The following is a 13,941-nucleotide window of genomic DNA, read 5'->3' on the forward strand; positions in this document are numbered from 1 at the left end:
AGAATCACACGGGGTCATGTCTCCTACTTTGAGAATTACTGCCGAAGAGCAGAATTAAGGTTTGATATTTTCAAATAATGCAGGTCTAAATGTTGGGGTCTATATATTGAGTGAATCCATGTATTGTTGAGATCCATGCAATGTCATCCTGCCCAGATGGGAAAGGCACGAGGGAGATACTTTCTTCTTCTTCTTCTTTCTTTTTTTTTTTGAGACAGAGTCTCAAGCTTTCACCCTGAGTAGAGTGCAGTGGTGTCACAGCTCACAGCAACCTCAAACTCTTAGGCTTTAGCAATTCTCTTGTCTCAGCCTCACAAGCTGGGGCTACAGGTGCCCACCACAATGCCCGCTGTTTTTTGGTTGTAGTTTTCATTGTTGCTTGGCAGGCCTGGGCTGTATTCGAACCTGACAGCTTCAGTGTATGTGGCTGGTGCCCTAGCTGCTGAGCTACAGGCGCCGAGCCGAGATACTTTCTTCTTGATGTGGAATGATCTATCAGAGAGCACTAAGTGAAAAAAACAAGGTGCAGGAGGATGTGTGTAACAGGTCCTCTGTTCTCTGGATGCACACTAATAACCTTGCTCCCTGTCACATGAAAGTATGTATCAGGCACAGAAACAGTGACACAGCCTCCTCTGTAAGGTGAGTGAAGTCTCAAATCCCTCTTCTGGTCCTTCGAAGAACTTGTGGAGAGTGCTTTCCACAAGTAGTTCACTCTAGGCAGATAATGGTAGTGTTCCATGTGCAGGATTGATTTGACCTAGTTATTTCTAGGTGACAACACCTTAGAATTGTCCAAGGGCAATTTCAAACACATTCCAAAGGGCATAGGTTTTTGGCCCTGAGGGGCTCTCACATTCTGGTTAGAGAGTAGCCGGGGTGCCTGTACTGGCATTTTGAACTCCACATTCTACTCATTTCTCCAATCAAAAAACATTTCTAGCAAGCATTATGTTAATCTACAAAGCCTCTGATGGTAAACATAAGATTAGATATACCAGGTAATAGGAAAGTGTGAACTTTCATTGCCAACCACCCACCGCTGGAGAGTATGTATTTCACTTTAGGTTTTTCTTTTTCTTTTTTTTTTTTTTTTGGTTTTTGGCCAGGGCTGGGTTTGAACTCGCCACCTCTGGCATATGGAACCAGTGCCCTACTCCTTGAGCCACAGGCGCCGCCCCACTTTAGGTTTTTTCAAATGATAGTTATCTCCAGAAAAAAATAAGTGCATACGTCCATCAAAATGTGTGTTTATAGAAGCTTTTTAAAGATTAAATAAAACTTGGAAATAACTCAGATGTCCAATAGATATTTGTTCAGTGACCCAAATCCCAATAGTTATTCATTTATAGAATGGATAAATGAATAGTCAAGTAATAACACAACTGGATACTACATAATGATGGGAAGAGAACACACCACTGATAGGTGCACGGATGCCTATCACAGCATAATAATATTCAAAATAATCCAGACACCAAAGAGCGTATATTGTACAATTTAAACTGTTAACGACTTACCATAGTTTTGAAGCTCAATTAAAACTCACACCCTCATATGCACATATATCTCACATTCTGTGCTGAGGTATTGAAATGTAAAATAGAGGTTTATAACAAGCGGTGAACATAAGGCGGATGCTTATGCACTCTTGGGCTATAATGTAAATTTGTCCTCCATGTTTTCAAAGGATGCTTCCACCATTCGAGCCACTTCCTTTTTATGTTGTGGTTAACAACACTGAGTTAAAAGCAGAATGTTGCTTTGAGAAATAAATCTGAGCTGTAGAAAGGGCATTTCATCCAAGACCTCAAGAAAACGTTTCATTCTGTGTAAAGATTCTCATTCTCAAAATGCAGTTAAAGTACACTGTGGAACCCCTGGAAGCCAGGATGCGAGAAAAGCCCACTAACGCAGACCTTGAACTGCCAGAAGTGCAAAAGCAGGAGGAATAGCATTTGCCCTGTGTTGATGACAGGATCGAGTACATTTCCAAAGCCAGGAAGAGAGAGAGCTCAGGGAAGGAAAATGAGAGGCCACAGACTGGACTGATACTATGTTAGTCAATCCTTGATCATCCACTTGGGACTGTAGCAATTGCACACTCCCTAACCCAGCTAGGCACACCGTTCATCACCTCACACCTGCTGGGGATCGGTTAGGTAGACTGGCCCAGCACCAGAGGTAGGTGAGATTTCTGATGATCCGGCTGGAGAATGCCACAGTCGCTAGGTTTGTTTTGTTTTCCATAGAGACTGTGGATGTTTTAGGGTTTAGGTGTGGCAACACTGTCCCTTCTGTGGCTTTCCTTATGAAGACATTGTAATGTGTAATGTTTACTCTTAAAAGATGGCACTACTGTTAGCTGTCTTCTTGCTATAGCAGATTACATTCTAATTCCTTTCTGTTTCCAAGAAGCTGTTGGAAGTTGTGTTTTCATTTAAGTTCTGAAAAAGCCTCATGCCTCCTTGGGTTAAAAGAAAACTGATGTTAAAATAAGGGAACCCGCAGGAAAATGACTCAGCGTTCTCAGGACTTTCTTACCAATGGTGCTTGTTCACCTTAGGAGAGGAATAATTACCTTTGTCATTTGTTTTTCTTTTACTTTGCTTATCTCTTGAAGAAGACTGTACTTCACGTTCTCACATCACTGCAGTTGAAGGTGAACCTTTCTATCTGAAACATTGCCCCTTTGTACCTGTGCGTGAGAATGAAACCACCCCCACACAATGGTGGTATAGAAGCAACGGATCACACGAACACGTTGAGCTAAACCCAGCAAGTTCACCCAGAATCACTTTGTGGAATTATGTTTTGGAGTTTTGGCCACTTGAGTTAGACGACGGGGGAGAGTACTTTTTCCAAAAGGGGTAAGTATGCCTTTTCTTTAAGTTAGAATATATTTTATAGCATTATTTGCCTTTGTTCAGCAACTCAAATATACAGTAATCTGAAAGGTCAGATGACCCAAGCACATTTTTGTCTCTTAATGCTTCCTGCAACATTGAATAAATACTTCATTATTGAAAAAATACATTCATCTCCTCATATTTATTTTTCTAGTGATAATAATGAAGGATGTTACCTTGATAGGATTTCCTTTTAGGGAATTCTTGTCAGTGATAAGTGAAGATTTAATGTCAGTTTTAAAATTCAGCTGCCTCTGCTGTCTAGACCCTTTGGTCAAATGAAATCGATGGCTTGAACTTTCTGATACTGTGTAATACTGTAATATCAACATGTCTGGAGCAGGGGGCAGTGTCAGTTTCCTGGGTGGCATCTCTAGGCTGGGGAGGAGGACTGGGAGTGATGCAGGCCCACTCCAGGCTGGTTTGCAGGGGACCCTGGGAGCCAGGTGGCAGTGCTAGTAGAGAAGTGTGTTTGGCAGCCAGTCACAAGCCCACAGCCAGAGGAAGAGGGGTTGGGAGGACATGAGAAGGGCTTTGCAGTCCACACTTATGCCGTGGGCCTAGATTCTGCTAGGACAGTCATAACCAAGTGGCATAACCTCTATGAAATCAGAGCAAACACTTACAGCATCAACCACTGTTACTGAACTTGGTTCTCTTCATACGTATCTACCTACATAAGCGTGTATTGTCATAGAATACCTCCACTGACTATAGAAAATGGCTCAGGGCCAGCTGAGTGGTGCTGGTGTGCTGTTAGCCCCATAGATGGGTCCTGATCATTATCAAGCGCACTCTGGACTCTTTGAGGGCAGACTGAGATATCACAGTGGTTGATATAGCCTCTGTGGTTTCGTACAAAACTAGGTCAGAAAGAAATCAATGAACTCATTTTTTTTACATGATAATTTGTATGTAACTTTTTAAGAGAGAAATGGGTCACAACTGGAGATGATAGAGAGCACTTGGAGATGTTTCATTCTCACGCACAGGTACTGTTGATATTACAGTATTACACAGAGAGAGGGTGTTGGCCATCTTTCTGATATTCAGAGTGGAGAATACGGGCCAAGTAAGGGAGCAAAAGAGGAATCATTGTATAGAGGTAGGGTGCCAGCAAGGAGAAAGGGTAGCAGGTAGGAGAGCCGGCCCTCATCCTGTAATAGCTGTGTGCCCTTGGGAGTATTGTTTAACCTCTTGGAGATTTAGTATTTTTATCCGAACCTAAGAAAAATAGTTATCTTCCTTACACGTACATAGTGCAATACCTGAACCTCAGTGAGGGCTAGACTTGTCTTCCTTCCATCCTATTGTAGACTTGAAGGAGAACTGGAAGAGTCCAGAGTGAGCACAAATTTGTTTCAGGCACTCAGGAAACTTAACAACACCTCTGCTGTATTTAGTATATGCATCTATATATCATAAGTGCAGGGAAGAGAACATCAGATTGCAAACATTTTGTCTTTAAACATATCATTCACTTTTTTCCTTTCTCCAGATTATTTTCTGATTAGAAGGAACAATTATAAAATTTATTCAAACTCACTTGCGTTCAGTAAAACATTTAAGGTGCTAATACAGTTTTGCTGAGGGCAGCAACTCCAGGCTTCAGCTTCCTCAACCCTAAGAGAAAGAGTTTGGAATCTACTGCCTTGAGAAATACAACACCTAAAACATTTACACACACATACAGAAAACAGTAACAGGAGTGTATTTGCACGTTTCATGAAAACAAGGCCTTTCTCTGTCATCCTGGGCTAAGACCTTCTGAACTTGTTTAATTACCATAGATGATTGAAATTTTAAGCAATTTGCTGTTTCGACATCTATTATATGGTCTACGATAGGGTGAGTGTGTGTGTGTGTGTGCGTGTGTGTGTGTAGACTGCTCAGGTTTTTACCTCTTACCTTCTGCCCCCTGACAGTTGAATTTCTTGCTGCTCTGAACCAAGAAGAGGCAGAATAGACTTTGGACATCAGTGAACAAATCTCTTTATACAAAAATAAGGGGAAAAAATGTATCGCATTGGTTCCTAAAGGGAAGGTGGGGGATATTTGCAAAGTGTCTCATTTTAAAATAACTTTTACACCTTTATTCCATAGAAACGATAGTCGGGGATGGCAATTAAACATAATCAGAAGAGATAAACACAGCTGTTTTACTGAAAAAGAAGTAACTAGTAAAACTGTGGAAGTTAAAAAGGCTTTGGAAATAACCTGTGAAAATAGGCACTATCAAAACCGGATCAACAGCACATCATTGTATAAGGTAATGCTTTAAAAATGTTTTTTTCCTTTTTCTTTTTTATTAAATCATAGCTTTGTACATTAATGCAATCGTGGGGTACAATGTGCTGGTTTTATACACAATTTGAAATGTTTTCATCAAACTGGTTAACATAGCCTTCACGGCATTTTCTTAGTTATTGTGTTAAGACATTTATATTCTACACCTAGTAAATTTCACATGTACCCTTGTAAGATGTACTGGAGGTGTGGTCCCACCAGTTACCCTCCCTCCACTCATCCTCCCCCTCCCCTCCCCTCCCTCTCCCCTTTCCCCTTCTTCTTGGGCTATAATTGGGTTATAGCTTTCATAAGAAAGCTATAAATTGGTTTCATAGTAAAACTGAGTACATTGGAATCTTAAAATTTTTTAAGACTTGAAAGAAAAGATAAAATTCCAAAAGGAGGGGTTAAAGTCTATGGACCAATTTAATCTTGTAAAAAATAAGCTGTTTGACTCCAGACAGCTCAGTGGGCCTGTGGTGAACTGAGTATCCTCACAGGATTGTCATAAAAAGCTGTTACGTAACATAGGTACCACAGTAACACCCTGGATTTGTGTTCAATAAATGATAATGGCTTCTGTTCCTTCCTTCATTTTTCTTCTCTTTCAGTACATACATTTTGGGGAATGCTAGTTTAAGGATTTTCATTTTTCTCCTGTCTCGTGTACCTAACATTTTAAAAATGCCACTGCATATAGTTCTTCTAAATATATTAGCTGATTTTATAAAATTGGAAGATGAAAAAACAAAGAATGAAGAAAGTAAAAATTACTCATAATCCCACCAGCCAGAGATGCCGGTTTTTTCCCCTGGTGTAAAAATCTACTTAAAAAAAAAAATGGTATATTTTGAGGCAGGTGCAGTGGCTCATGCCTATAATTCCAGCAGTCTGGGAGGCCAAGAAGGGAGGATCGCTTGAGCTCATTACCAGCCTGAAGAAGAACAAGACCACATCTCTAAAAAATAGCCAGGCATTGTGGCAGGTGCCTGTACTCAGGAGGCTGAGGCAAGAGGATCCCCTGAGCTTAAGAGTTTGAGGTTACTATAAGCTGTGACACCATGGCGCTCTACTGTGGGCAAGAAAGTGAGAATCTGTCTCAAAAAAAAAACAAAACAAAACTATATTTTGAGGTGGGTATAGTGGCTCATGCCTGTAATCCTAGCACTCTGAGAGGCCAAAGCAGGTGGATTGCTTGAGCTCAAGTGTTTCAGATCAGTCTGAGCAAGAGGAAGACCCCCATCTCCACTAAAAATAGAAAAACTAGCCTGACATATTGGTGGGCATCTGTAGTCCCAACTACTCAGGAGACTGAGGCAAGAGACTCGCCTGAGCCCATGAGTTTGAGGTTGCTGTGAGCTATGATGATGCCGCAGCACTCTACTCAGGGCAATGGAGCGAGACTCTGTCTCAAAAAAAAATTTTTTTTTTTTCATTTTATTACTTGTGTCTTTTATTTATCCACTAAAATTTACATTGTGTTTATTCCCCACATCTTTAAATATTCTTCCATATATGGGATCCCATTTTGCATGTGCCTGGATTCACTCAACTAATCCCTTTGTTCTTGGATGTTTATGAATCTCCTATTTTGCAATATTATTTAAGAAATAAAATGAATGTCATTTCCATAAGTCTTTGGGTTTTTATATGATTTTTCCTTAAACCAGATTCTTAAATATAGAATTACGGGCTCAAAGGCTATGAACATGTTTATAAGGCTTTTGAGCCATATTCTCAAACTAGCCTCTCCTGAGAGCTATGCTGTATAAAATCCTATACCTGGTAAAAAATGCAAGCAAGCAAACAAACAAAAATTCAGCCACAGAAAATTTCTGAAACTCCTAGTAGTTTTTTTTCTTTTTCATTTCTTTTCTTAATAGTAAATTAAACTTTTGCCTATATTCATTGTATCTTAACTGTTCCTTTGTGGACTATCTGCTTATTTTCTTGATTTTTTTTTTTTTGCAGTTTTTGGCTGGGGCCGGGTTCGAACCCATCACCTCTGGTATATGGGGCCAGCACCCTACTCCTTTGAGCCACAGGCACCACCCCCTTGATTTTCTTTAGTTGGTATGTCTTTTACTTGTCGAGCTGTGAGATCTCTTTTTGACAATGCTATGGAGATTGTACATACACATAATGTGTGTGTGTATACAGAGAGATCATGTGTGTGCATTAAAATATACACACTCACACTATACACACACAACCCCTTACTACGTGTGTGTAGAAGAACAAATCTGGGTGGTGCGAATCTATCAGGGAAACTTTGAAGTGCGGTGAGAACGGATGATCTGAACAGAAGGACTTGGGAAAACTGAGGCCACCGATGATGATTTCCTTGAAACTGTTGTTTGTACATTTTGCCGAAACACTGTTTACTTGTGTTTTTTCAAAGAGAGCTCTTATTTGAAATGTTTTCCAAACATATGAGTCAGTCCTGAGTTGACTCGACTCTATTTCCTGTCAAATGTACAAATCTTTCACAGCGCATGTAAATTTTTGAAGTTCGGGGTACTGGGTTTTAAGAAATTCCAACAGGCAGATATTTAAATTTAGAAAAGAGGTGTCCCAACGATGTTTTTAGTAATAGCGCAATGGCTGACCACTGGACTAAGTTGTGTAAGCCTGTTGACTGACCATGACCTACCTGAGAGGAAGGGAGCAAGGAAGCTAAATTAGTAAACAACTGAGTGGAAATGAAAATGAAGAGTCTCTGATCTTTTTATATTTGTTGGGAAAAATCATTTTGGGTTTATGACAATTTGACTTTCATGTAAATTACTGCTGTGAGGTACACCTGTGGGTGCCTTCAGAACCATTCTGAGCACTGGGTCCACACTCAGTGGCTACCAGCTTTGGGGGACAGGAGGCCCTCCCTGTTTGGTGCTACAGGAACAGAATTGAATGATTAAGAACAGCTAATCAGCTTCCATTTTTCCCATCTAGTCCCTGGCTTGATGGGATGGTTTGAAGAAGGTGGCTTTATTTATTATTATTAATTTCTGTGACATATATGTACATGGAAATTAGTGCGTGTGTGTGAGTGAGAGAGAGATGTTTGAGTGTGCCTTTGGATTTGAAAAATTTTGCTGCATTTCTAATCATTGGTACTAGCTTCTGGTGGAGGACATCATATCACACCAGGTCTGCTAGGTACTCAGTTCTCTGAGCAATTCTGCTCCTACCTACTACTCACCCCAGGATGGGTATTCCTGAGTACATGAGAAAGGCCTGAAAGTGTTATAAAATAAGAGCTGTGACCCGAGCAGCAATTTTTGTTGTAATGTTTCTGTGTGTGCACATGTGTGTATGTGTGTGTAAAAGAGAGGTTAAAGGAAATGATGGAAGCAGCTACAGAGCCCCTGTGCTCTCTTGCAGCAGGAATCGGCTTGCATCTCATTGGTTCAGTGGAAGCTGTGCCGAATCACTGGACATTTACTCAAGCATTGCAAGTTTTCATTCTGTTTCCCTTTTTCTCTAAAGATGTCTAACTTTAAAAAAATTGAGTGATTACAATATGAATACCACTTTTACTTAAAATATTTCAACTCACTTTCTTAAAAACAGAACTGTGAAAAGCTACTTGAGAACAATATAAAGAAGAATGCCGTGTTTGAAGATCAGGGGTTTTATTCCTGTGTGTTTTTCCTTCATCATAATGGAAAGCTATTTAACATCACCAAAACTTACAATATAACAATAGGTAAAGGTAAGAGAAATCTTAGAATTGGGAAGAAACAAATGTATTTTAGGAAAACAAAATTTTTTCTTTCTTCTAAAGCTGCATAGGAATTAAGAGGCCACTTAGCTGAGGTTGTGACTACACCACTAATTCAAATATAAAGATCCAAACTTTCGTTTTGGTGCCCGTCCACTTGGCTGAAAAATAATTTTTTTGGCTCCAAATGAAAGTTTATATGAATAAACCTCACATAAGTTGGCTCTTTCTCTTATTTGGAATATGAGTAAATTGTGGAATCTTTTGTTGTTTAAACTTTCATTTACACTCAGCAAATATTTAATGAGGATGTATACGTTGGATAAACTGTACTTGTTCTGGGAGGCAAGAGAAGTAAGGAAATATGAAAAATGAAAGAAGTACAAAACTATTCCCAAGGAATTTGGTTGTAATCCCGAGAGGCAATAAGCCGCCTAAAGGTAGCCCAATGTATAAAACAGTGAAAGGCCTTTCATCTGAAAGGCTTTAAGTATATGGTGAGAAACTAGAGGAAGACCAGATGTATCAGACCCTCTCTTAACCTTGATCTTGGAGACTGAGTGTCATCAATAGGCAGAAGGACATGCTGAGGAAAAGGAACCCTCCAAGAATGAGACAATGTAAAGAGGACAGGTGGTAGGAAGGGGAGGCTGCTAACAGTCTGGTTTGTCATGGACTCCAACTATGCATGATGAAAAGACAGAAGGCCGGGACCTTAGAGATAATGTAATTAATCCTCTCCCTGTGAAGATGTCTTTCCTATGGCACAGCCAATAATTGATCTTCTAGTCCCTTCTTGGGAACTATCAAGGAAATTACCAAACTATCCAGCAGCTTAGTTTAATATCTGACTAATGGGAAATCTTTTTTTCCCATCGAGTCAATGTATGCCTTGCAGTAGCTGCCACCCACAGGTTTTTGTTTGCCTGCAGTAACTTCACAGAAGTCTAGCCCCTTCTTAAAATGACAGCTTCTTTGAAATATTTGAAGAGAGGTGACCTATCCACCCTAGGCTTTCTTTCATGTACTCCTGGGAAACTGTGAACCCAGATAGGTGACTCATTCAGCAGAATCCGTGGGCTCACTGGGGACCACAGCTCCTTCGCTTTGGTAACATTTGTCCTCTTCTCTTGGACCATCCACTTAGATGGGTATTCACCCATGCATGGCTTCTGTGGTGAATTACCTCAAACTTAGTGTCCTCCCTAAAAGTCAAAGTTTCAGCAGGATTGCATGACTTCTGGAGGCTCAAGGGGAAAATGTATTTCTTTGCTTTCCCATTTTCTAGCGGCCACCTGCATTCTTTGGCTGGTGCCCCTTCATTGGAGCTGACTATACAGCATCTTCAAGTTTCTCTCTCTCAACTTTCCTTCCATCATCACATCCTCCATCTGACTCTGACCTTTCCATCCCCCTCTTATGAAGACCCCTGTTACAACATTGGATCCTCCCAGAAAACCTGGGAGAGTCTCCCCATTTCAAGAGCATTCATTTAATCCTATCTGAAATTTCCTCCTTGCCCTGTAGCAAAACATTTCCAGGACCTGGAGATTAGAATGTGGAAAACTTTAGAGGCTGATATTTTGCCTGCCACAACCCAGAACTTGGTAATCCCATAACAGACTTCTTAAACCCCTAAACTTAAATCTGTGTATAATTATCTGCCCTGAGTTCTTCGGCTTTACTTTTCCATGTGTATATTGTTTAATCTCAGGTCAATCTCTGGTCCTTTGATACTCTCAGTGCCTGTACCCTCTCTCCCATCCATCTTTGCATCAGCCAGCCACTCTTTCCCTCCCTCTTTGAAGAAGCAGTGTGACTAGCCATCATTAAAAAGGGCCAGGGATTATGCCAAGCGCTTGAGTTGAATCATCTCATATGATCTTCACAACAGCTCTGTGAAGTTGTGAGCTTGGGCAAGTTAAATTCCTTCTGAGTGTGTGTGAAGCTCAAAGCTGGTTCCAGGGCCAGGGAGCTCTACTGCTAGGACCATCTCCCATCCCACCTACGGTCCCCCACTCTGCTACACAGGCTCACAGCCTCCCACTCCACACCTGAACTGTTCATCTTATGCTCCTTGTCTTCTGGGAGAATGCCACCTGCGTCTTGGAGGATGCCACTCACATGTCCCTCCTCCTCTCTGCCTCCGTGGCCTCTTCATTTGTATTTCTGATTCAGATTCAGTTCCGTGTGTGTCTCTATCAGTAACCTGAGAAGTTTCTGGAAAGAAGGGATGGAACTGAGTTCTGTTCCTCATCTTGGCATCTCGTACACCTGTGGTTGGTGCTTGGTGCATCATAGGTGCTCATTACAAGCCTGTTGAGTGAATTACAGAAACAGCAATAGTTCCATCTGTGATCCTGCACATGACATCCAGAAGTCTAGATTCTTCAGTATCCTGGACATTTTTCTGTGGATTTGGTAAAGTTTGCGACTAGTCTACTAAAATGTAGTGCTTAGAGTTGGAGTCAATAGACAGGGGGTGTTATGACTTGTGCTGAGGACACTGGGGCTCGAACTCCCACCTTCTCTGTGCTATGTCTCTATTCCAGGTGGTCTGTGTTCATGGATGTGGGCCTCTCAGCTGCCATGTGGCAAGCCCTGTGTGGGTGGAAAGGCGTGATCCCCATCCTCACCCTTCATAAGGGTCATGGCCAACACTCCTGTAACAAAAAACACGTTAGCAAGAGAAAAGTATAACAAATTTATTTAATCCAAGTTTTACGTAGCATGAGAGCCTTCAGGCATGAAGACCCAGAGAGACCCAGGGAAAACTGATGATATGCTTAGGTTCTGTGAAGCATGGACAGCTGTGTAGACATGTGATTGGCCAAAGGGGTATTAACTAATGGTCATGGAGTGAGTGGGGGACCCAGCCAGCCCTGTCTATTTAAACTCTTCTCCCAAGTAGAGGGGGGTGGGACCCTCTGGAATGAGAGTCCTTTGGACCTATGATCGTACAAGGGCGGTCAGAGAATTCTTCATAGCCAGCTCCTAGACAGAAAGGGGAGGGCAGTTTAGAGTAATTGTTCTAGGTTGTACAGCTTGCTTTGGGGAAAAGGAATTCTAGTTTCTATGACCCACCTATAGGAAGAGGAAGTCTGGTTTTTATGACTAGCTTTAGGGGAGAAAAAGGGTGAGAAACAGGAGGGCAGGAGAAGGTCAAAGAGATCTTGGTTCTGAGGCTGTTTGAGTCCTTCTAACATCCTTTAGTTCAAAGCAGTCCGCAGGCCACACTTTGTGGTATCATTTTATGACGCCCAAGAGCAGCTAATTTCATGAATAACATCCTCTGGACTCCCACCTGGCATCTCCCGTTCTCCTTTTCTCATCCTCTGGCTGGTCTGGTTATCTGTCCTGTCGCTGAAGACAAAAGCTGTGCCATTTTGACTCCATGATGTTAGCTTCAAAGGTAGACGAGCCATGCCAGGTGCATGCCCTGGGGTGTGGGCTTCTTCCCATCACCTCAAATAAGGCTGTACCCTTCACTTTACACCAGGGTTAGAAACCCAGTGCTGGTCTGGGTTTCCAGTGATGTAACCTGAGCATTAGCAGACAGCATCCTCTACAAAGGATGTCCTTTACTGAAGATGTCCTTTGTACTACCTTTCCCCAGGTTCTTGGATAATTTTCTGGAAGAAAAAAATGGATCCAGAGAACGTAGTCAGTAGCAATTTTCCCCATTACAAAAATCACCTCCTGCCCCTTGGTCCTTGAATACAGCCCACGTTGCTCCATAAGCTTAGACCTGAGAGTTTATTCTTTTTCTGGATACATGTTGGCTCCTCCCACCTGTCACCCAGCACTCCAGGCTTGCCAGGAGAGCCTGAGTCCCAGGGGAGCTCCATCTCGACTCCTCACCTGCAGTTCCACTGTGCTGATTTCATTCCCACCTTGCTGCCCCCTGCTTTCCCCTCCACTCCTCATTCAGCAGCGCTGCACTTTCTGAGGGCCCAGGGAGGTGTGGATGCTGCAGGAGACTACCTGACTCATGGTGTGCTCCACATTGCCAGGGGTTCTGCGCCCTGAGTGTCTCTAGGCCCCAGGAGCCTGCTGTGGACGTTGCTTGGAAATGTCCCAGAAGTACTGAAGTTGTTAGAGGGGAATGGTCAGGTCATGAGGGAGGTTATCGGTGTTGATGCCAAGGCTTACAATAACTTAACTGTGTTTAAGTCTATGCCCATAGTTGCTCTCAGTTTTGTGGGGATATAGACTCCCTTGGGCTGTATTCTAGCATTTATTTATTTTATTATTTTATTTATTTATTTATTTATTTTGAGACAGAGTCTCACTCTGTTGCCCTGGGGAGAGTACCGTGGCATCCTAGTTCACAGCAACCTTAAACTCTTGGGCTCAGGTCATCCTCTTGCCTCTGCCTCCAGAGTAGCTGGGACTACAGGTGTCCATCATAATGCCCAGCTAGTTTTCCTATTTTTAGTAGAGATGGGGTCTCACTCTTGCTCAGGCTGTTCTCAAACTCCTGAGCTCAAGCGATCCACCCTCCTTAACCTCCCAAAGTGCTGGGAAAACAGATGTGAGCCACCACACCCGTGGTATTCTAATATTTACTAGGAGGCTACAGGGTGATGATTTCCTTCCTACACATCACTGGATGTAGAGTATTTCCAGTTCAGGTCAGAGGTCATTTGGGAAAAGAAGTAGAACAGGGCCTACAGCCCAGCAGGCCAGCAGGGCCGGGGTGGAAGGAGCCAAGCAAGTTACCCAGGGTGTAGTATTGAAGGGACACTCCTCTCAGCATCCTGCCAGGAAAATGTGGAGGCCAGAGATTCAGGGCTTGGGTTGTGGTCCTGCACTCTGCACATGTATCCGCGAGGAGCTGGCAAGGACAGAGGGAAGGAATCAGGTGGAATAGATTGTACTTCCTGTGACTTTGCATCTTTTAAGTCCTGCAGTTTGGTCGTGTCAGGGGTCTGTCAGCCATCGCCCTGGATGAGAGTCTTCCTCTGCCTCTATAGCTGGGGTGAGCAGAGCCGCAGGTTGGAGCTGAGGGGAAACAAG

The 13,941-nt window shown here is 42.4% G+C and overlaps 1 protein-coding gene across 4 annotated transcripts in view; it reads left to right on the forward strand.

Moving 5' to 3' along the window:
- The window catches only part of IL18R1 (interleukin 18 receptor 1), a 38,198-nt gene that overhangs the window by 5,967 nt on the left and 18,290 nt on the right, over window positions 1-13,941 (forward strand). For all 4 annotated transcript variants that reach the window (XM_053589752.1, XM_053589756.1, XM_053589754.1 and 1 more), the window contains 3 exons: window positions 2,624-2,870; window positions 5,013-5,178; window positions 8,772-8,913. In XM_053589752.1, the coding sequence (XP_053445727.1) occupies window positions 2,624-2,870; window positions 5,013-5,178; window positions 8,772-8,913 (555 nt within the window). The remainder of the gene's footprint in view (window positions 1-2,623; window positions 2,871-5,012; window positions 5,179-8,771; window positions 8,914-13,941) is intronic.

This window comes from Nycticebus coucang, chromosome 4 (genome assembly GCF_027406575.1).
Source record: "Nycticebus coucang isolate mNycCou1 chromosome 4, mNycCou1.pri, whole genome shotgun sequence".
Lineage (NCBI taxonomy): Eukaryota > Metazoa > Chordata > Mammalia > Primates > Lorisidae > Nycticebus > Nycticebus coucang.